Source organism: Haliotis rubra, unplaced genomic scaffold, assembly GCF_003918875.1.
Source record: "Haliotis rubra isolate DU_JTF1 unplaced genomic scaffold, ASM391887v1 Scf96, whole genome shotgun sequence".
Classification (NCBI taxonomy): domain Eukaryota; kingdom Metazoa; phylum Mollusca; class Gastropoda; order Lepetellida; family Haliotidae; genus Haliotis; species Haliotis rubra.
The window spans coordinates 1752795-1777860 of NW_025767701.1; the positions used below are offsets into that span (position 1 = coordinate 1752795).

At 42.1% G+C, this 25066-nt stretch overlaps 1 protein-coding gene and 1 long non-coding RNA gene across 2 annotated transcripts; one reads left to right on the plus strand and one right to left on the minus strand.

Moving 5' to 3' along the window:
- Window positions 1–5954: 5954 nt before the first annotated feature.
- Window positions 5955–9568, minus strand: LOC124265079. The gene is made up of 2 exons (XM_046699871.1): window positions 9468–9568; window positions 5955–8439 (listed from the first exon to the last, which is right to left on the minus strand). Exons 1-2 carry the CDS (start codon window positions 9546–9548, stop codon window positions 6553–6555), a joined length of 1968 nt encoding a protein of 655 aa, XP_046555827.1. The 5' UTR covers window positions 9549–9568; the 3' UTR covers window positions 5955–6552.
- Window positions 9569–23639: 14071 nt separating this feature from the next.
- On the plus strand, window positions 23640–24047 carry LOC124265047. Its single transcript, XR_006895325.1, has 2 exons — window positions 23640–23691; window positions 24001–24047. It is a non-coding gene; the product is annotated as an uncharacterized LOC124265047 (long non-coding RNA).
- Window positions 24048–25066: the final 1019 nt, after the last annotated feature.

A 25066-nucleotide genomic window follows, 5' to 3' on the forward strand; every position in this document is an offset into this window, starting at 1 on the left:
GCTGATTTCTGGACATCCCGTGAGGTTGGTGCTGATTTCTGGGCATCCTGTGACGGTGGTGCTGATTTCTGGACATCCTGTGAGGGTGGTGCTGCTTTCTGGGCATCCTGTGACGGTGGTGCTGATTTCTGGACATCCTGTGAGGTTGGTGCTGATTTCTGGACATCCTGTGAGATTGGTGTTGATTTCTGGACATCCTGTGAGGGTGGTGCTGATTTCGGGGCATCCTGTGAGGTTGGTGCTGATTTCTGGACATCCTGTGATGTTGGTGCTGATTTCTGGGCATCCTGTGACGGTGGTGCTGATTTCGTGGCATCCTGTGAAGTTGGTCCTGATATCTGGACATCCTGTGAGGTTGGTGCTGATTTCTTGACATCCTGTGAGGTTGGTGCTGATTTCTGGACATCCTGTGAGGTTGGTGCTGATATCTGGACATCCTGTGAGGTTGGTGCTGATTTCTGGACATCCTGTGAGGTTGGTGCTGATTTCTGGACATCCTGTGACGGTTGTGCTGATTTCTGAACATCCTGAGAGGTTGGTGCTGATTCTTTTACATCCTGTGAGGTTGGTACTGATTTCTGGACATCCTGTGACGGTGGTGGGGATTTCCGGACATCCTGTGAGGTTGGTGGGGATTTGTTAGTGTCAAGTGCAGCTGTTGTAGATTTGTCAATATGACGTGAGGGTGGTGAAGGTTTCTTGATATCATTTGTGGATGGGGAATAATTTTTTATATTCGGTATCAGTGATGCAGATTTGTCGATGATATCCTGTAAGGTAGCTGGAGATGAGGGTGTGTCACTATGACTCCTATCAGTGTCACTGCTCCTCCCATCATAGCCAGTTACTGTTGATGCAAGACAGACCATATTCAATATTTACTCATGTATCTTTTCTATTTCAAAATATTTGCTTGTGTGAATAGTGTGAACATATTTTTCAAGGTTTTCAAAAAGGAAATTGTTAATCACTGGACAAGCAGGAGGTTCTGAAAATTGTAAGTATGGAGACAGTGTCTGGAGACATTGACACATTTTACAGACGACCATCTCAATTTTGTGTTCACAGATTAAGATGCGAAAATACGTCATAAGTCAAGTACTATCTTTGTCAGATCCTCAGAAGCAGTGAATGAGTGAGTTAGGTTTTACGCCGCTTTTTGTAATATTCAATGGCACGGCGGGGAACAGGAGAAATTGGCTTCACACATTGTAACCATGTGGGGAATCGAACCCGGGTTTTCGGCGTGACGAGCAAACACTTTAAACAGGAGGCTACCCCTCAGCAGCAGGACCAAAAAGACAGCTGATCATGAAAAATATGAAGGCATGGGGCTCTGATGTATCTAAATAGCTGCGTCACCTACTTTCAAGATGCAAAACGTATTGCATTGTATCATGGACCTTTTTGAAGCTAGGTTTCCTTGTGTACGCATTGTCTGCGTAATTGCGTGATGCGTAGTGCCTATTACGTATGCATAGTGTCCAATTCCATGAGTACGTGTATAAAGGATAAGTGATGCATAAAGTCAAGTCTTTCTTTCCCTCTAGATCGTACTGATCACAGTCGCTGTCTACATACCTTGTTTCTCAGAGATCGCTAGAGAACTAACATACATAACACATGATGATGATGATGTGAGTATTACAGGTTAATTGTACTGTTATGTGAAAAAAAACCAAAAAAACGAAGGCATCTGTGGTGGGTGCATGAACTCCTGATACAAAGAAGGACAGTTCAATTAATTTGTCAAGAAGTATCTCGGGCATCAAATTCCTTGGCATTTTGCAACTTGTGTTTGCCATGAAAGCCACGTGACATTGGGAAAACCCCATGGGAATCCCTACTTCCGGCCTCCGTATAGCTGCATGATGCGGGGTCGGACATTTTTTGAGCATAAGCAAAATCACACACGACGTTCTACACAGCACGCACGACGCGTGCATGGTAACGGCTATTACTATTTTAGTATATAAAGTGTTGTTTACGCACTACGCATCCCGCACTAAGCACTTCGCCCACATGGAAACCCGGCTTTACATACAGCCATTTATCAACTTACCACATTTAAGAACATAAACGTCGGAGTGAGGTTGCCAGCCATTCAGCACCTCCTTAACAACTTCTTCTTTCGTTCCATCATCATCGTAACGGACGCACTTTGAACACTGAGGATCACGGGCGCACTTAGCAAAACAGCGAAGTCTTGAAGATGACGGGGCAAGGACGACTCTGCCGTTGTCCTCATCCCTTGCTGGTCTAACATTCTTTCCAAAACTTTTCAGAGTCCCATCGTTAATGTGTGCACTTACTGTGTTACCACAGAGCAATAGACACTGATAGAACACATATACGATGCCGCTGAATAGCATCGTCTCTGAGACAATCTTGGATCACTGACACTGAGAAACGTGACTGTCTTATGATTATTCTCTGTTGCAATGTACGTGGTTCACATTCAGTGCCCTTGAAGACAATGATGTACTGAAAGCCTATACTCTATGTTATATATTATTCTTACATAAAACCTAACTCAAATAATCTAAACAATCTTTCCACTTTCAAACAGCCATTTATCGCTTTCTTGGTTCTGTATATATATTTAATTTGCGCCAGTCGGAGCCGTTAAGGTCCCTTGAACGTATCGAAATGACAGTCAATTATCATTCAACTACTGAAGTAGATTCATCTTATAAAAGATAGGCGGTAATAAGCACATCAAGCGCCTTATACAGACACAAGATATAGTCATCAACCAAGTATCATCTCTCTATTAACTTTGCAAACAAATAAAATGCACTGTAAAGCAATGCTAGTTTTAATTGATTATCGGTTTTGCAACAGTTACTTCATCCTGTTCCTGACAAAGCCACATTTTTTGTATTCAGATATTTATATATGAACACAGTTAGAAGAAACTGGATTGAAAAGTGAAACTTAGGTATACAAACCATTAATAGTTTAGACTCACTAGTGTAAATGTAGCCACTTACTTCAGTCAACTGTTTTAAACTAGATTTTGCAAAATATTCCACACTGTTCAAAGTTACTGTTTACACATGAACTGATGTATTGTTAAAAAAAATCGAAAATATTATTGTCAAGAGTATTGTCAAGACTGTCTCGTGAAAGGACTGGAAGTTTGCGGACGAAACATACGACGTAATTTCTCACTAAGACACGAATCCAATGCTGCTTCCAAAAAATCTTCATCAGGTGATGGCGAGGATCGACGTGCCGCGTGCTTGTATGAACTATCTTTCTTAGGGTGCTTGGAGGATGAGGGACCCTTGGAAGGTCTCCGACGGTCTCTATCTGCCACACGCCTCGAACCAACACGGCGATTGGCAGAAAAAGCATCGTCATCAGCGGCGAACAGTAGGAACAACGACGAGAGCATTCGCACCATCCTCTACAATCAACACACAACGTGTGAGGGGCACCAGCAGAATAATTGGTAAAGTACTGTCGGAAATGCTAGAAAAAGGCTTTTTGACTTATATTTAAAATTCAGAGGTATTACAGTTACTAAAATAACAAATATCACTTTAAGAAACATCTACCTAATGTAGACCTAGGGAATAAATTTTGAGACATGCCCTAAAATGCGTTTTTACTGATGAAAATACCAAAAACTTAGAAAAATAAGGGGTAGTGGGACGTTATTTGATACAAACATTAACTGTCTGTGTTACGTCATCAGCATGCACGGTATCGACAGGTGAAATTGACACCTGAGCACACGCTCGGGCGAGGGTCATCTCAATAGATGTTTTCTTCAAAATGTTGAATATGTGTACGTATAGTATACGTATTGGTTATGTAAGGGATCATTTGGGTATGTGTGTTTGTTGTGAAATAAACATACGAATTACTGTACATTGGAAAGAATCCTACCACTTGTGTTATCGTATCGATTGATTGTAGAAATGTGCAACGTTTTAATAAATGTTTTGCATGTCAACAGTATATTTCATTGCAAAAATAAGGATGTAATTCGGTCAGTTTAATCTAGTTGTGAACATTGGCCAAAGATTTAACGAAGTCACTGGTGTAGCTTCTTTAGAATATATATATTTATTCTTCTTCTCCTAAAGTTTGTAGACGTAGGATGGTTTTACGTCCCGGTTTTGCTTTTGAGACGGTACCTGTCTTGTCTGATTTGTTTACAATATTGTAAACTTGTTGGTAAGACATACCAACAGCTCTAGAAGTTCTGTAATAAACCATTTCTATACTAATGAAAGGATTACCTCTGTCTTTTTCAAGAACAAAACACGTATAAACCTTTGCAACAATCGTCTGCAAATAGTTGGCCATAGTTGACGCTGTGATAAAGATGTGCATGCATGACGGGAAACTTATTTATCAAGACTTAACATTTATATTAATATTTCTTCAATAAAGAAACGATAATTAAGTAAAGTAACACAAACATTCAACATTTATTTGTTTAAGAAAAACGTTAATTTATATTTTTACACCAACTGTATTATTGGCATAATTGTAAAGACTATTTCAGATTTCTGTTGTTGAACTCTGAAAAAATCTTAAGTTGTTGTTTTGGAACCAAATTCTCTCCTGTAAACTGCCCTTTAAATGCATGGGAATGTTAAATCAATTGAAATAAAAATTAGGTACACTATAGGTGAGTTGATATATTGACAACATAATACATTTGTCACCTTTCTCAAGATATTAAGGCTTAAAAGCATTTTTCTAGCATTTCCGACAGTACTTTAATGTATTTATCACAATGCTTCCTTTGTCTTGAAGAGCGATTGCTTTTTCCGATGATGAAATCCAATGAGAACAAGTGGCAAACCGAGTGAACAACACACGTCCACCTTGGTGAGTGACAAAAAGAGAATGACAAGTAGTGGGATGTCACGTGAGCATGTGAGCGCTTAGCACGCTTAAGAGATGATTGACATGTCCAGCAATCGGAGTGAGGGGAGAGGTCAGGTGGGAGAGAGGCCCAGAAGATTTGATTCAACTTAGCCTGCAGCACGTTTCCACGCTTTGGTCGAAGAAGAGAGAGAAGTGCATACCGTGAGATAGGATAAGTATATAGATATACAATTTATAGTTTAACATTTCCAATATATTACAAAACCCACTGGGGTAGATCGAACTTTATTTCTTTTCTAAGATGCCGCAGAAATTTATAGATTTCGATTTATTTTGAGAAAATAAAAAGCGGTTGTTAATAATCAATAACAGGGCTTCTATGGACAGACCCCATCCCCTAGGTTACAAAATTATTCAATTGGCCACCTTGCTCACCTTGTAATTTCAAAGTCTTCCTCCTGCAAAAGTAGGCCGAGCCTGTAAACCTTAGTTACTGTGGCCAAGCGTGATTAGTATCATTACGAGGGGAGAGCGTGAAACAACTGGTAACGTCATTGAATTTGGTTACGTCATGAAAAAACTATACCTTTATTGTCTGATAAAGTACTTTTTCCGATTGTACTTACCGCAAAGCATCTTAGAACTCTATTACCTACGAGGGCAGACTTATGGTAACGGGGTAATGGTAACGTGACGTCATGCACAATTCTATGATGTCAAGTTTCTTCTATGACGTTGCGTTCTTTATGCGGCGACGGTGGGAAGCCTTCAGCGCATTTCCCCATATTTTCGTCTTCGGTAATAAGTAGAACATTATATTCGTACCCATACAATATTATGTTTACGACATTCGTGCCTAATTTCAGCATATGCCTCACTCTTGCTCTGGAAATACCTATATTCAGGCACTCCTGTCTTAAACATCATATGGCATGGGCACTCATATAATATCCTTTTTTTTTATTATTGATATTATTATTACACAACATCTAAAACACAGCAGAATAACGTTTGGATTGCATGTTATTGGCATTGCATCAAACCGTATTGTATGCCTTTGATGATATTTAATTCTGTCGTGTAAAACATAACAAAACATGAAGTGATCATAACATATTACATGTATTGGAAAAAAACCCAGAACATACAATGTAAATCAACTTTGTTTCAGTTCCCCATCAATGTCATTATTCCCACATATATCCATTATCTTATGCTGTCTTTACTGCAAATAAAACCCCTGCATACTATTACATAACATTGATGAATTATTAATGACTACTGTATAGAAGGAACAAAGGCACATAATGTCTTCATTGTCAAGTGCCTTCATGATGTTTATCAAAACATTCAACTCGTAAACAACAACCAAGTAATGAAACACTAAAGATTGGTTTTGAAATAAAAATTCTCTTACGTCTAATTGTCACAAGAACCAGTATCAAAATAGAATAACTCTGCCTGCTTTGGCAAATTTGAAAATGTAAAATCTTTCAATGATGTTACGTTCATTAATAAGATAAAGAAACAAAAAGGGAGAAAAGTTATCTCGGGTTACTCGTGAACATTCAAAGAATGACAAAACCTTTGTCCTTCACAACTGTAAACTACAAAACCATATCCTGATCAGTTGTGAGAACACATAACCATCTGGCATATAAAGGAAAGATCATGTTGTCGAGATAACAGTCTGTTCGACACTTACACAATGTCCATTACCCATATGTTGCTGTCCAGTACACTGTCGAATTCAGATCGAAATTCTGCAAATGTGTCATAGTGTTCTCCAATCTGAAGTACACAGCCACAGGTGTGTCCGATAGGTCTTCGCTCAAACGGCTTCATCGGAAGAAGTTCAACTGTTATCTGTTCAACTGTCACCAAGTCAGATCCAGTACAAAACCGCAAAAACATGCCAAGCTTCTTAGCATCCAGCTCTTTCACATATCGTTTTAAGTGTTTCACGGTTGTGTTTTCTTCAGTGGTATTACAAGGAGGGAACTTCATAATCTGTATGACACCCTTGTTGCTTGGTACCAGAGATTTGTAGACGTTTTCCAGTTGGGCGCTTGTCATGTGAACTACGCCAATGATGTCGCGCCAACAGTCACTGACGTACATCGGCGTTTGGATCAGCTCTTTGTGTGCTATTTCCAGGATTACAGGAAGAATATTGTCTCTGTTGATAGCTGTTCTACACTCATGTTCTTCCAGGGCTTCAATGATTTCATCAATGTCGGCATCTGCGAAATTCTGGACAGCATTTGTAAATACGTCCTTGTCAACCGATGAAATAAATCCGTAAAAGCTTTCCAGAAGCTTGTCCTGAGGTATGGGTAGCTGAGGGAAGAGGCAGTGGTGAAGGAAGACGTGAGACATCTTCACTGGCCAGTATCCTTGATGCTTCCAACCGTAAACAAGAATGCGACCAACAGCATTCCATTCTTCCTGCCCGTAGTCATGTCGCAGGAACGGAACCTTGACATCACGGCCAACTGTACACTGACTGTAGAACAGTTCCCAGAACTCCGTGAGAGTATCTTTAAAGACACCGCCTGTATCCTGAGCCTTTTCTATATCACCATTAGGAAGGATGCGTACGATGTTTATGATCTTGTTCATAATGGAAGCGTCCTTGAAATAGCTGCACAACTCCGATAGCACGAGTGACCCACGGTGAATTGTCATTTCAACCGATTGAACATCCTTCGTTTCCGTGGGAACACCTCCTCCTGCTAGGGTGAAGTTGAAGTCAAAGTCACCAACATTTATATCTGGCAAGTCGAAGTCATCATCAGGGAATCCCCCAACAGAGGCAGCAGCTTCACCCAGTATGTCAGTAGCATCAATAGTGTACAGTCCCGACTGCTTCCCGTGATATATTTCTGTAGTGTTTGATGCATCCAGTTTGGCAGTGGTACCCTGACCTGCACTTCGAGCACTTGTACTCCGACCCTGACCTACACTGTGACCACTTGAAATCTGATCCTGACCTGCACTTTGACCACTTGAACTCTGACCCTGACCTGCACTTTGACCACTTGAACTCTGACCCTGACCTTTATCAGATGTGTGGAGATAGAAAGTTACAAGTCCTGTTTTGAAAACTTCATAGCACTCGTTAACAGTTGAAGTAGGCGGCAGTGGGGTTTCTTTGAAATCAAGGATATCAAATTCAAATTCCTCTTCCTTTCCTTTCGTGGATAGACCCTCGGGAAAGAAGAGTCCTTTCCCTATGTGAAGCAGCTGGAATTTGGAAGCATTTCTATCAACATCAACTTTCCTACATCCCCCACCAAGACGCTTTCTCACTTGCCGGCCTTTATGGATCCAACCGAACTCAACTTTTCTTGTCATTTTTCTCGCATGTGCATTTGGAGATGATGTGGAAGGTGACGACTTAGTCTTGTCCATGGCGTTCATTTTTGCTTTTAAAATCCCAAATAGACGTGATCTTTTTGTTTCAGTTGTATTTAAGGATTTTTGGTTTTTTGCACAAAAGTTCTTCAAAGCAATACGATCGCCTAATGTAGGAATAAATCGGGCTAAGGTTTGGTCATCGCTCCCAAGCACAGTCTCGGCATCAATCTGCAATGGGAGAAATAAACTGTACTTAAAATAGATCCTTAAAAAGTAATCAACCTCAATATTTAGAATGGCACCATCTTAATATCCATTTGGCCAAAAATAACCGAGGACGTATTTTCAATACGAGCACATGTACACATATCACTTTGTCTTGCAAACATTGTATTTGCGCCGAGTTTCTTTATTTCGTGATCTGTGACGCCATGAAACAATTCATCTTGACGTCACTGAAGCGGCTCGTCGCTTGGGAGCCGGGCAGTTTGCTAAGTTTACATGATTCATATTGAATAGAACAGGTAAAAAATATTATTACCTGGTTAAGTGTGTCTTATGACTTATACGAAACTCATGCAGATATATGTATAACCCTTGCTCTCGCTCGGGAAATAACAAAACTTCACACTCGTTTCGTATACGTCATGTGACAAACTATGTGATCGGACTATAGTCTCTATATATTACTACCGCAACAATTCTGAAATTAGGATGACTTCGTTGTGAGAAAAGAGTGAGTGAGTGAGTTTAGTTTTACGCCGCACTCAGCAATATTCCAGCTATATGGCGGCGGTCTGTAAATAATCGAGTCTGGACCAGACAATCCAGTGATCAACAACATGAACATCTTTCTGCGCAACTGGGAACCGATGACATGTGTCAACCAAGCCAGCGAGCCTGACCACCCGATTCCGTTAGTAGCCTCTTACGACAAGCATGGGTTACTGCAGGTTCATTCTAACCCGGACCTTCACGGATCAGTGAGAAAAGAGGTGACATATGACGTCACGTTACACCATCAAAATAATTCAATCTTCCATTGGATAATCAGGTGATCTAATGATTGGCGTCTTGTGTACAACATGATATAAAACGCTAAACACTGTAATTTCAATAAACAATGAATCAAGATATAAAGGTGCAACGCTCGTTCCCATCATTGATATTTTAGCATTCCCAATCTCCATTGATTCAAAAAATGTATCTACATCTACAGACTCTCACAAAAAAGCACAATACATACACATCCTCACCTTTTCCTCTTGTATCCTCTCAAGTGCACGATCTGGCAAACTTCGGGATCGCAGGAACTCCAATACGTCATCAACACTCATCCTTATGCTAAAATCTGAAATAAAACTTGTTACTTGAAGTACTAAGTCCTAATTAGGAGATAGTATCACCTAATTAGGAGATAGCTAAGTCCTAATTAGGAGATAGTATCACCTAATTAGGAGATAGTTAAGTCCTAATTAGGAGATAGTAAGACAGAACATATTCAGTATTTACTCATGTTTTTTATTTTATTGTATTTTTTATTTCGAAAGGTTTGTTTTTGTGAACAGTGTGAATATATATATCGAGATTTTCAAAAAGGAGTGAGTGAGTGAGTTAAAATTTAAAGTCACATCGGCAGTATTTCAGCCATATCGTGACTAAGAAAGTTGTAAATTTATAAATGAATATAAACAAATATATATAATATACTTTCCTGTCAACAAAGGACAGTAAAACAACCAGATTATCACAAGTCTAGTAATTAAATCTAAAATATATTAACTATAAATTACAATACAATATAAAATCAGGCTATAGGTTGCCAACAACTGAAGGTAGATCACCGTACTAGGGACCAATGGGATTCAAATTTCCTTCGCTGGACAAGCAGGATGTTCTGAAAACTGGAGACATTGTCTGGAGACATTGACAGAACAAAACAGTGCGTTACACATTTACAGACGACCATCTCAAGCTTGTCATCACAGATAATAAGGTATAATGAAGATTACGATGCAAGAATGCGTTATGTGTCAAGTATCAGATCCTCAGAAGAAGTGAGTGTGTGAAGGAGATGTGTTTTGCGCCGCTTTTAGCAATATTCCATCAATATCACGGCGGGGGACGCCAGAAATGGGCTTCACACATTGTAACCATGTAGGGATTTGAAACTTGACCATTCGTGACAAGCGAACGCTTTAACCACTGCAGCATGACGAGAAAGACAACTGACCATGAAATAGAATATTGAGGCATGCGACGCTGATGTATCTAAATACATAGCTTGGTCACAGACTTTCAAGATGCAACCCAATTGTATTGTATCATGGTCCTAAGCTCTAACAGACAACTGGGGAGGCAGCCTTGTGGTTAAGCGTTCGCTCGTCATACAGAAGACCTGGATTCGATTCCCCACATGGGTACAATGTTTGAAACCCATTTCCAGTGTCCTCAGCCGTGATATTGCTGGAAACCCAACTCACTCACTCACTTATCAACTTACAGCCACATTTCAACTTACCACATTTAAGAACATAATCGTCGACGTGAGGTTGCCAGCCATTCAGCACCTCCTTAATAATAATAATAATAATAATCCAATTGTATAGCGCCCTATATCCAATCACCAAGTGGTTGCTCATGGCGGTCCTCCTTAACAACTTCTTCTTTGATTCCATCATCGTCGTAACGGACGCACTTTGAACACTGAGGATCGCGTCACACTTAGCTAAACAGCGAAGTCTTGAGGACGACTCTGTCCTTGTCCTCAGTCCTTTCTGGTCTAATATTCTTTCCAAAATGTACCAGACTCCCTTCGTATATTTGTGCACCTGATGTGTTACCACACACTGAGAGAACACACATACAATGCGGCTGAACAACATCGTCACTGAGACAATCATGGAGCACTGACAATACTCTAGGGGCGGTGGGTTAGCCTAGTGGTTAAAGCGTTCGCTCGTCACACCGAAGACCCGGGTTCGATTTCCCACATGTTTACAATGTGTGATGCCCATTTATGGTCTTCCCCGCCGTGATGTTGCTGGAATATTGCTACAAGCGGCGTAAAACTGAACTCACTCACTCACTGACAATATTCTGAGAAGCGTGGCCTAGGATTATTCTTTGTTCAAATACATGTGGTTGACATTCGATGTGCCCTTGAAGACATTAATGTTCTCAAAGCCTATACATTTCGTTATATAACCCAAACATTATAAACTTTATCTTTCCACTTTCATACAGTCATTTATCGCTTTCTTGGTTCAGAATATATATTTAATTCGCGTCAGTCGGAGATGCTAAGTCCTTTAAACGTATGGATGGAAATGACAGTTGATTATCATTCAACTATAGAGGTAGATTCATCTTATAAAAGATAGGCGGTAATGAGCGCATGAAGCGTCTCATACAGACACAAGAGAGAGTCATCAACAAAGTATCATCTCTTCATTTACTTGGCAAATAAATAATATGCACTATAAAACAATGCTAGTTTCAGTTGATAATCGGTTTTACAACTTCATCCTGTTCGTGACAAAGACACATTTTTTTGTATTCAAGGACTTACCTGTGAAAACAGTCAGAAGAGATTATTATGGCGTGCTTCAAACGAGTCAGCTAGGCTGACCATTCGATCCAGTAATTCGCCTTGTAAGACAAGCACAAGTTGTTGAAGACCATGTCTAACCTGGATCTTCTTCGTCACTTAGTGAGTGAGTGAGTGACACGTTAACGTCACGTCGGAGCATGTCAACCATCTAGCAACGTGACCACTTGTACTCAAGTCCAATATAAATACAAACCAATATTTAAAAGCAATACAATATCATAACTTAAAACACGGACAGAAAGCCGCCACCACGCTCGGAGTCATGGGGACTTACATCTGCTTCCTGCATGATCCCCCCACTAGGATTTACGTCATCACTTTAGCGTAAGGGTGAGTCAGTTCACAGTCACATTGGTATAGTCCGTTTGGCTCAAAAGCGGACAGATGAATTCGGTCCAAAGTGTGGTTAATTACTAGGGATGGCACGATACACCGATGCATCGATACTTTTTCTAAGACGATATTTAGTTTTGACAGTATCGGTTTCAATATGTTTATGTATCGTTTACATTTTGCAATAGTATCATGGTTTTGTTATGTTATGAGAGTTATAAATGATTATTTGTCATGCACAAAGATGGGAAATTAGAACTTTGTAATCTTTGAGAATAAAATATGTTGATCTTTTCATGGGACAATTATAAAATATGAAATATTAATGTTCAAAATGTAACTAAATTTACGCAATAATGCCGCGAAAATAGGTATAGTAATATGTATCGAATTGTGACATGGGTATCGTGATACCTATCGATTCATGAAACTTATGTATCGTGACATCCATAATTATAACACAATACATGGGGCTACAGCGAACTGTACTTCTTAAACCCAGGGGGCGGTTGGTAGCTCAGTGGTTAAAGCGTTCTCTTGTCACGCCGAAGACCCGGGTTCGATTCCCCACTTGGGTACAATATGTGAAGCCCATTTCTGGTGTCCCCCGCCGTGATATTGCTGGAATATTGCTAAAAGCTGCGTAAAACCATACTCACTCACTCACTCTTAATCCAGTGGTTATTTCCATGCGATACGATGAGCATGTGTTAATGTGTCACTATCAAATAGTGATGATACAAGGTGTTCACGAAAAGTTATACGTTTTAAAACAAAATACATTATGCATTGTAGGATCATAAAATCTCTCAGCAATAGAGAGTAAAAGACCAGGTATAGTGTTATGTAATAATCAATGGACATTAACGAGATTAAATGGGATAAACTATCTATTAATATTCTGAATATTTCAATAATTGATAGACCGTGAGTTTGAGCAATGTATCAAATTCACAGAAACCAATAATAGCTTTTCTATGTCATCTTAACCTGATTGATCCCTGGCAAATATACATTTTGCCGTCAATAGCAAATCTCAGCGGTGTTTCTGTGTGATTGGGTATGATCACGGCACTAAAAGGGTACGTCATTCATAGATTTACGAATATCGTAAGTTACGCGAAAAACAATTTAGAGTTACGCCGAACGTAGCTTTCAAATTTGTAAATTTAGGCCTAGGTCTCAGGTGAAAATTAGTGTAGATATATGAACTACGCTAAACGTAGCTTTTAAAAGCATACATTCAAGAGCTACGTTTATGCGTAGCTTTCAAATCTATAATATTCTACATGCATGAACTTCGCTAAACAGTTATTAGTGTATTGTTACGTGTTGATTACCAAGCTGGAACTAAACGTTAACCAGGAATCAGTGTGCAAAAGGGAGTGAGTGAGTTTAGTTTTACGCCGCACTCAGCAATATTCCAGCTATATGAAGGCGGTCTGTAAATAATCGTGTCTGGACCACACAATCCAGTGAACAAGAGCATCAGCATCTCTCTACGTAATTGGGATACGATGATATGTGTCAACCAAGTCAGCGAGCCTGACCACCTAATTCATTAGTCGCCCCTTGCGAGAATTCTATCCCGGAGCTTCACGGGTGTGAATTTGATTATTTAGGGAGATATCGTATGACGAGGGGTAGGGGGTGGGGCGTGGAGTTGTATGGGGTGGGGTGGGGTGTTCAAAGAGGACGATTACTCATTTTCAGATTGAAGAGTAACCCAAATGAAATATGTAAAAAGGATATTAAACCTCTTCCATAAATGTCAATGGAAGAAGCTTGTTAACAAAGTAAATTAATGACTTCTAAAGAGACGGTGTGGAGTGTGGAGTACCTGGTGTTTAATCCATTCAATGGGGTAGGATATTGTCAGGATGGGGGTGTATTGTGCATCTGGTGTTTAAACCGCACAGTCGATCATAGTATTGTGTGGACTGTGGAGTATGGAGCACCTGGTGTTTAACCTGGTCAGTGGATCATTGCATTGTGTGTACTGTGGAGTATGGTGCACCTGGTGTTTAACCTGGTCAGTGGATCATTGCATTGTGTGGACTGTGGAGTATGGAGCACCTGGTGTTTAACCTGGTCAGTGGATCATAGTTTTGTGTATACTGTGGAGTATGGTGCACCTGGTGTTTAACCTGGTCAGTGGATCATTGTATTGTGTGTACTGTGGAGTATGGAGCACCTGGTGTTTAACCTGGTCAGTGGATCATTGTATTGTGTGGACTGTGGAGTATGGAGCACCTGGTGTTTAACCTGGTCAGTGGATCATTGCATTGTGTGGACTGTGGAGTATGGAGCACCTGGTGTTTAACCTGGTCAGTGGATCATTGCATTGTGTGGATTGTGAAGTATGGAGCACCTGGTGTTTAACCTGGTCAGTGGATCATAGTTTTGTGTATACTGTGGAGTGTTGAACACCTGGTGCTTAACCTGGTCAGTGGATCATTGTATTGTGTGTACTGTGGAGTATTGAGCACCTGGTGTTTAACCTGGTCAGTGGATCCTTGTATTGTGTGGACTGTGGAGTATGGAGCACCTGGTGTTTAACCTGGTCAGTGGATCATTGTATTGTGTGTACTGTGGAGTATGGAGCACCTGGTGTTTAACCTGGTCAGTGGATCATTGTATTGTGTGGATTGTGGAGTATGGAGCACCTGGTGTTTAACCTGGTCAGTGGATCATTGTATTGTGTGTACTGTGGAGTATTGAGCACCTGGTGTTTAACCTGGTCAGTGGATCATTGTATTGTGTGTACTGTGGAGTATTGAGCACCTGGTGTTTAACCTGGTCAGTGGATCATTGTATTGTGTGGACTGTGGAGTATGGTGCACCTGGTGTTTAACCTGTGCAGTGGATCATTGTATTGTGTGTACTGTGGAGTATTGAGCACCTGGTGTTTAACCTGGTCAGTGGATCATTGTATTGTGTGTACTGTGGAGTATTGAGCACCTGGTGTTTAACCTGGTCAGTGGATCATTGTATTGTGTGGACTGTGGAGTATGGTGCACCTGGTGTTTAACCTGGTCAGTGGATCATTGTATTGCGTTGACTGTGGAGTATGGTGCACCTGGTGTTTAACCTGTGCAGTGGATCATTGTATTGTGTGTACTGTGGAGTATGGAGCACCTGGTGTTTAACCTGGTCAGTGGATCATTGTATTGTGTTGACTGTGGAGTATGGTGCACCTGGTGTTTAACCTGGTCAGTGGATCATTGTATTGTGTGTACTGTGGAGTATGGAGCACCTGGTGTTTAACCTGGTCAGTGGATCATTGTATTGTGTGTACTGTGGAGTATGGTGCACCTGGTGTTTAACCTGGTCAGTGGATCATTGTATTGTGTGTACTGTGGAGTATGGAGCACCTGGTGTTTAACCTGGTCAGTGGATCATTGTATTGTGTGTACTGTGGAGTATGGTGCACCTGGTGTTTAACCTGGTCAGTGGATCATTGTATTGTGTGTACTGTGGAGTATGGAGCACCTGGTGTTTAACCTGGTCAGTGGATCATTGTATTGTGTGTACTGTGGAGTATGGAGCACCTGGTGTTTAACCTGGTCAGTGGATCATTGTATTGTGTTGTACTGTGGAGTATGGTGCACCTGGTGTTTAACCTGGTCAGTGGATCATTGTATTGTGTGTACTGTGGAGTATGGAGCACCTGGTGTTTAACCTGGTCAGTGGATCATTGTATTGTGTGTACTGTGGAGTATGGAGCACCTGGTGTTTAACCTGGTCAGTGGATCATTGTATTGTGTGGACTGTGGAGTATGGAGCACCTGGTGTTTAACCTGGTCAGTGGATCATTGTATTGCGTGTACTGTGGGTATGGAGCACCTGGTGTTTAACCTGGTCAGTGGATCATTGTATTGTGTGTACTGTGGAGTATGGAGCACCTGGTGTTTAACCTGGTCAGTGGATCATTGTATTGTGTGTACTGTGGAGTATGGTGCACCTGGTGTTTAACCTGGTCAGTGGATCATTGTATTGTGTGTACTGTGGAGTATGGAGCACCTGGTGTTTAACCTGGTCAGTGGATCATTGTATTGTGTGTACTGTGGAGTATGGAGCACCTGGTGTTTAACCTGGTCAGTGGATCATTGTATTGCGTTGACTGTGGAGTATGGAACACCTGGTGTTAAAAACGGAAAGTGGATCATTGTATTGCGTGGACTGTGGAGTATGGAGCACCTGGTGTTTAACCTGGTCAGTGGATCATTGTATTGTGTGGACTGTGGAGTATGGAGCACCTGGTGTTTAAACCGCACAGTGGGTATGCAAGACACGTCTAAACGCAGCCAGTGGTGTTTTCAGAGTGCGTATAGAGATGCCTTTACAGGACAATTTCACCTGGCGGTCGAAACGACCGATGGTAGGAGTGGTTGAACGAAGACGATTGGCATTGTTCACGGCAGTGGGCTTGTTGCGACCGAGCCGGTGATGGACTCGGGGTAGTAGACGTTGTGTCGTAGTAGACGTTGTGCAGTTTGAATAATCCCGGAGTACGTTTGTAGTGCAGGGCGTGGACGGAACAGTAACTGCCTGGAAACCAACGCGTGACGTGGCTGTCGTCCGGGTTATTGTCACCACAGAGCCCCTTCAACTGGTTCTGGTATGCCAACTTTTTGCCGGGTTTAATAACATCGGACAGACATTTAGCGCTCAAGGCCGTGTAAGCTCTGTCCGTGTCCATTTCCATGTATTCAAAATCACTACGATCCACGTACACGTCCATGAAGTCGTAGTAAAACTGAAGCATGCGCAGGTTGGCATACTGCAGGATAAAATAACCCAGCTGGACGGGAGTATCCAGGCGTAAAGTCTTCTTGGCTTTCTCCACCTCGAAATAACCCCCGCCCAGATCCGTCAATTTCCGAAACTGGGGGAACTTGACCTTTATGCTCGCCGCCGTTTGCCCCGACACGTACGATATGGTCTGATGTTTCTCTGATCAAGACCGACCCGTACGCGGAGTTGCCCGTGAATTTGGCCGTATATATAAGACTGGTTTCCTTTGGTGTAGACGAAACGAGGCAACGATTAAGTTTCATGGGTGCCATGCTGTACCTAGACTCGGGGGCGATGCTATGTGGTATTATGTTTATTGTTAGCGAAATGTGGTGTAGGTATGCTGCTATGGTAGGCGCAATGGGGAAAGACCCTTTAAGAGCGTCCCCAGCATACCGTGATGATACACATAGCACTACATTGACACAAACAACTAAGACTAACATTCTATCTATTCAGTTTTTATTACTGACAGCTTGTCATGGTGATAAATAAGAGAGTAGTCATTTTAATACACAGTTTCCAGTGGCAACATGAGACTAACATTCTATCAACTCAAGTTTATAACTAGCAACTTGTAATGACGAAATCACAAGGAAGAGATTCAATACTATTTAATAAACAGTTTCCAGTGGTTTGAACTTCTTCGTGCCGGGAACACCCTGCTTCACTTCACCACTCACGTACATAGGTTGAGTTCGTTTTCTCTTGCCTTTTCCCGCTTGTGAGCAAAAAGCTTGCGAGTTGGGTAGTTGTTTCAGTTGCCAGGTAAACGTTTGAAATCCAACATGATTTGTATCGTTACTCTTAAGCACAAACAGTCGAATGCTGTCAATCACATTAGAATGCTTTATAGGGTGTCCGTCTCCATCCAACCATTCGAGGTTAGGATTCCACTCGATGTTACCGAGCGCTTTTTGTTGGTTGAGATATTGCCATAGCGACACTAATTGTCCCTTTTGATAGTTCGAATGGACATGTTGTAACAGTAGATATAAAACATCATGACAGTGTAGGGGTGGGTCCCCCTGCTGCATTCCCTCCTCCTGTTTGCGGGACATATGAGGTGATGTCATTGTGGACTGACATGTCCCGCTCAGCCGGTGGTTCTTCGGTTGTAGTGTTGATAATCGGGTGCTGCTGTTGTGGGATAGGGGCTGGTGGGGGTTTCAGGACAGGTGGGGGGTTCAGGACTGGAGGGGGGACTGGCTTCCATCTTCGGAGGTTGGATCAGGCGACGGTACGTCTCGCGAGATAACAGAATCATGGGTTTCGTCATTGTCCGACTGATATCCATCCAGTGCTCGTACACAAGTTGGAAATATAAAGTGAAAAGAAACCAGCAACTCCCTTTTAGGTCTGTATCCTCCTCGTTTGCTGTTCAGTAGCCGAATGATCTTCCTGTGCCAAGTACAAGGTCATTTTCTCTTGATCCGTCACGGGAATGTGTCCGATGATGATGTTACATCATCATTGGACACATTCCCGTGACGGATGTTATGTAACAACGTGATGATTGCCTTAAACTGGGCTTTGGATAGATGAGACAGTAATGTTTTACGCTGTAAAGGCTTAGACTGACTCAGTACGTGGTGAAAATCCACATTGTCTCGAATACACTCACTCATGGTGTGTAGCGAACCTTTTTGTAAATGTAGCACGTAGGTCCACCGTATGTATTAGGTAGGTCCACCCCGGTCCGCCAAGCTCGTCGAAGTGAGTTTATGCACGCCTCTTTCGATGAAAACCTCGTAGGGCTCTTTTTCAAGGTGATCTCTTTACACTGATGCGGGGAAGCTCTTCCAGACAGGATAGGGGAGGGTGGGTTTGGTGCACACGATCTTACAGACAGGATCGGGGAGGGTGGGGTGGTACACACGATCTTACAGACAGGATAGGGGAGGGTGGGGTGGTACACGCGATCTTCCAGACAGGATAGGGGAGGGTGGGTTTGGTGCACACGATCTTCCAGACAGGATAGGGGAGGGTGGGGTGGTGCACACGATCTTACAGACAGGATAGGGGAGGGTGGGGTGGTGCACACGTTCTTACAGACAGGATAGGGGGAGGGTGGTGGTGGTGCACACGATCTTCCAGACAGGATAGGGGAGGGTGGGGTGGTGCACACGATCTTACAGACAGGATAGGGAGGGTGGGGTGGTGTACACGATCTTCCAGACAGGATAGGGGAGGGTGGGGTGGTGCACACGATCTTCCAGACAGGATAGGGGAGGGTGGGGTGGTGCACACGATCTTCCAGACAGGATAGGGGAGGGTGGTGTGGTGCACACGATCTTACAGACAGGATAGGGGAGGGTGGTGTGGTACACACGATCTTCCTGACAGGATAGGGAGGGTGGGGTGGTGCACACGATCTTACAGACAGGATAGGGGAGGGTGGGGTGGTGCACACGATCTTCCAGACAGGATAAGGGAGGGTGGGGTGGTGCACACGATCTTACAGACAGGATAGGGGAGGGTGGGGTGGTGCACACGATCTTACAGACAGGATAGGGGAGGGTGGGGTGGTGCACACGATCTTCCAGACAGGAAGATTCCGAAAAATACTTGCTTTGTCCTGGAAATATTTGCGAGGCCAAGATCTTGTATTCGTGGGCAGAACGAGGAGTGCTCATCAAGACGAACTTATGCGTATTGACGCTGACCGTCCGTGAACAGGGACCTGTAGGGTAGACGGACTGTAGCAGATTGATTACGGTAATGCCCAGATGATGCGATAAGGTGGTGTACATGTTTAACATGAGTTTACTGGAACAAATGTCCATCATGAGATCGTCTAACACGAGAATCATGCTTTTGTGGGACTGATCAGACCACAAACGTAGATCACTTTCGCTGGGCAGAGTTTCGTGAAACTGAATGTTGGCAATAGATTGCTGCATGTCGGCGTACAGATCCTGCCACACCCCGTTACAATAAACGATCAGCTCGGCTGGCTTATCAAAGACTGTATTGGCATTCTCTAACAGGCGTTTCGTCCAATAGGTTTTCCCGCTACACGTACCCCCGATAACGGATAAGGTGGTAGGTGTGACGATAGGGAGCAAACATTTCTCGGACATAGTGTTCGCTTACGGAGTGTCTGTTTAAACTGTTACATTCTGTCACTGGTGCAGGTTATTTATACAGCCCTCGGTATGGGTGGACGTTGTCGCTGTTGTAGCCACTCTTTGGAGAGCTCTTTGGGTTTCGTCTCTGACGTGTCTGCCATGTTCATACTTGAATATAAACTGAATCAAGGGAATATGGTTTAACATGGTTCGCTTAATGCTTCTATCTGTCGTCTCGGCTCGAGCGATACGTCACAACATCCTCAAATAATTGTTGTGGGGATTAGGCTGCAGGAAACGACGTTGCTCTCCACATGTCACCGGGATGCGTGCATCGAGCAGTCGCTTTACAATGGCTTTAGTACCCTTGATTTGTTCGCCATTCATGCCACGAATATCACGCAAAGTTCCTTCGTAATCATTCAGTGAATGAAGTTGTCTGTAAAACGCGTAATGTCTCAGCACATATCTAGCCAGGACTGACTCAAACGATGTCACACTCATCAATGAAACGTACTCATGATACCTCGGTCTTAAATAATCATAAAACCCTGTAACCATTTTACCCTACTTACATACAACCATATATACATCCTTAACATATATAGAACTGAAACACAATAGACATTTTCTCTGGTTTTATTGACTACTCTAGCACTCTACAGGAAGTAAATGCATGTTATATCGTAGAACACGTGAAACAGTACTTGAAATAGTCACAGATAAGCAAGTCACATACGCATCATTGCGTGTTTTGTCTGTACAAAACATCTGTACGATATCTCGTACACTAGCTCCATTTCTACATTTCTGTAACGCTTAATATAAACAATAGCATCCACAAGCACTCGAACTATATTGCTGTAAAACAGTCATGTTATATCGATAACTGCGAGAATGTCTCTTTACAAAGTGTTCAAATTCACGAGGATAGTAACTCGGTTTCTGTCCATAACTGTCAAAAAACATGCCGACTCCACTCCTGTCAAAGTAGAAGACAACCCAATGTTGACCCTCGCCACGCGCTAGGTCCGTGTTAGCCACACACACACACACACACACACACACACACACACCCAATGGTCTTCCACTGGAAGGTGAGGCGATGCTAGCTAGGGTATCTCTTGCATACACACCCACCATGTGTGCACGAAATCCTGGGATCGCTACGGATGGCACACTGTAACTGTTGTTTGTACATTGACTTTTTCAGAAACACGTTTCAGCTTTGGTCAATTTCGATGAGGGCCGGAAACTTAGACAGGACAATGACGTTGAAGGTATGGCGAGGGCTTGGGCAAACTGGACTTCTAGTCGCAGATTGCCCGACTTGACCAGATTCAGATATTCCCCTCTATTGGCTCTGATGTCTTTCAAGTTAAACACGTACAAGGCGTGACCTATGGGAAATTCCATGCGGTCCAAGTTCAAATCTTTGTCTTTGCGCCATTCGTTATTCCAGTCGTACAGACTGGCGTAAGTCTCGATGTCGTCCGACTCTAACGGACGTCCCGGTACAGGGGTACCGTTCAAGTACAGTCCCTGCTTTTAACGATATCGCCTTGGAAACAGAACGGATTGACCGTGTACGATCCGTTCACCCCATCAGACCTCACCAAGGCGACAATCAGTTGACTGGGGACTTCGTCTTGAAACATGACCGAAGCCATCTTGACCATGGATCTTTCGTACGGGTACAGGGCATTGCCTTTTTCGAACTGTTTGTTGTGGGCCACGATGAGAGCATCGTTGATTCTCAGTTTACATACTTTCAGGTACACGTTTTGCAGTTCCACGGTGTAATCTTTATCGGTCTCTTCAGACATCAAGACAAAGGATGTGCTAGAGCGAAACAGTTTGAGCCCCACGTCCACGCCATTCACCAGATGACGGTTGAAACCAAACATGTCTTCCATGAGGGCTCCCGTTAGGGTTAAGGACCGGCTTCCGGCGATAAGACCTCCGCGGTTGTTGAGGCCGTCATTCCCACCGGCGTAGGGGTCCCCGGAGTTAAAGTCCTCCAAGGTGGCACCCGAATCTTTGTAATACAGCTGACTTGTCAGCTGGCGGGTCTTGGCATCGGCTCCATAGTCGAGGACGGTTTCCATGAGGGCTTTGTAAGGGTAACCGGCATTGCTGGAACTGACCTGTTGACCCTGTTGACTCCACAAGCTTCGCAAAGTGAGGTTGACGGGCCCTACTCTTTCTTTATCGGCTAAGGACGTCTTGTCGGTATGACTGACTTTCAGTTTGACATGAAGTCGCATCTTGCCCAAGTCGATGTAGTCTTTCCCGCCATTCGTAATGTGAAATTCAACCAGACCGGAAGCGGTGATGATAGACAGGGGTCTTACGTTCATGTAGTAATATTGCAGGGTGCTGGTTTGATAGGGAGGCAATTCGAATAAATCTAAGCTATTTGGCAGGGCTTCTGTAAACTCTTTCTCTGTGAGTACCGACATGGTTAGTGTTGGAAGATATCTCTCGGGTCGATGGCAGGAGTGTCCTTAAACTCGATAAAGGATCGTTTAGAGCTGTCACCCTCACGACGTACTTTCTTCGAAGTGACAATCTTGTCCCATGCTTTACGTTTTATAGCCTTAGTATGCTTCTGAGACGCCTCGGCTCTCTGGACCACGTTCGGATTGGGTGACGTCATTGTTATGTTCAATTTGGAGTCTCGGCTAGGTGCAACTTTTGCTAGGGCTGCGATGGGAATGATACGCGAACTGGGACGTCCTTTGACCAGCTGTTTTCCCACATGCTTACGTCTGCGATCTAGTAAAAAGTCCACAAACTTCTTGGTGTCGGGAATGTTCAGTTTCTGTTCCATAGTGCTTAACTCAGAAAGAGATAACGTCGCAACACAAGTGATACGTTCACGGTCTCTTTCAGAAATAAATGCGATGTTCCTTCCGCACACTTTATATACACTTAGATTTCTGAGGTGTCTCTCACGATAACGGGTAAGTACCATGGCTGGTGAAAATAATAATTGGGTCCATCTCTCAGATCGATTCGTCTCAATAAAGATAGATAATTCTCACCCACGTGTGAACTGTCGCACAGATTACACAACACGTCAATGGACATATTATTGATATCTGTCAACTCTAGTCGGCCCAGTTTCATTTCTAACAGAGCCACCATCCTCATGCCGTCCAGTTTCAAATGTTGAGACAGTTTCACTTGGAAACAGTAAGGCGTGTTGACCCGGCATCCACAGGTTAGTTAAAATTATTACTTACTAAACTAAGTCTACTGTATGAAATATATTAAACTTATTGATTGTATTAAATACCTTTAAGTAATCTAATGTGTGATATAGTAAATAGTTAGGGATTTATGAGCATGAATGTTATGAATGGAGTCATGGATGAATGTGTTAGATTTCATTGTAATGGTTGTGTACTATTTTAATCTAAATGCATATTGTAAGATTTATCTGTATGATTATTGTCCAAGGTGTAATAATCAGGAAATTGTAAATATGGAAGTTATGATATTTAGATTATGTATTTGTTGTCTGCATTGTGTACTCACTTTCAACAATGTTATGGTATTTATATTATTTACATTGTAGGTTACACCTTCCGAGTACTGCTCAGTGTTCTGAGCATTGGCGACCACCCAGGTCAAAGGCTACACTTTTGTGTCACCCACATGGTATGCGTTTTTATAGTTTCTCATCTTGATATGCCAAGATGCAAATGTTATATTGCATGTATATGTATATATGATCAATCAATGCAGATTTAGTATGTGTTTAACTATCAGTGACTATCAACTATTAGGTGTTTGAGTATGAGCTTATGTTTATGAACCTCTTATGTAATTATATTACTGCATATCATATGTATGCATTGGTTTGATAATGATATCTTAATTGTTCTTTGCAATATTTGATTTACCCGTGTGTATATATGTGAATGTGTTTGGAAATATTGACTGTATATTTTGTTGTTATTATTACAGAGTGTCACATGCCACAGCGACACAACAAATAAATACATCTCTCACGACCCGCCGCCTTGGTCATTTTTGACTGGACCAGCACAGGCTGCAACAATGGAGCCCCCAGTGAGGAGTTGGGTGTAGAAGTGGATCTGACAGGATGTGACGTCAGAGGAGCACCATACTCAACCCTCACAGTGAGAAAACACCTGTTTGTAAACATCTGTACGCCTATCTGTATGGCCCAATAGTCAAATCAATCTTTGATGACACATAGATACATGTTCATGTGTATGCAGAATGATGCTGTGATGTGACTATGATGTGAATTGATGAATTCATCAAGTCGGACTCAATTGTGAGGCCAATATTCAACTTTAAACTGTGTGCACACTGACATTGACTCGTTCTATCTTGTGAGCTCACACACATTTGAGCGTGACCACCAAGTAATTTGATCCTACTATTGTCATGTAATACTTATCTATTAGTCTTTAAATGTGAAATTGTGCTTTGCTTTATTGTGCCATATCAGTCTTGACACTTTGTAAATTTGCCAGCAATAATTTATTTGTCTTTGCTGTATTTGGTATACCAAACTTGAACATTGTTTTTCTCAGGGTACCCTGCCAGTTATTGTCCTTTATTGCCAGTTATTGTCATTTACTGTCAGTTATTGTCATTTACCGTTAGTTATTATCATTGATTGATTATACTGCTTTAATATATCTTTAGTCTTTAGTATATAAATACTTAGTCTTGTGTGATTTAGATGTGTGTTTGTGTGAAAGCATAATAAACAGTAGTGTGCTTGTTATCAATTAGATTTATTTCAACATAATTACTTAATTAGTTCATCAGTTAGATTAATTTGAATTGTGTTTTTCCTTCCTTAATTGGCATATATATTTGCCACATCCATTAACGTAAGTATATGCGTGTTATGTAAATAAACATTAGGTCATGTAAAGCTTGTGCACACAGGTAGATACATGCACTCACCATGTCACGCACATAACTAACTCATCTCTCCCTTTACTTCGCATTCAGTCTTCCTTCGTATGAAACTTGTGTAAGTGAAGTTTCA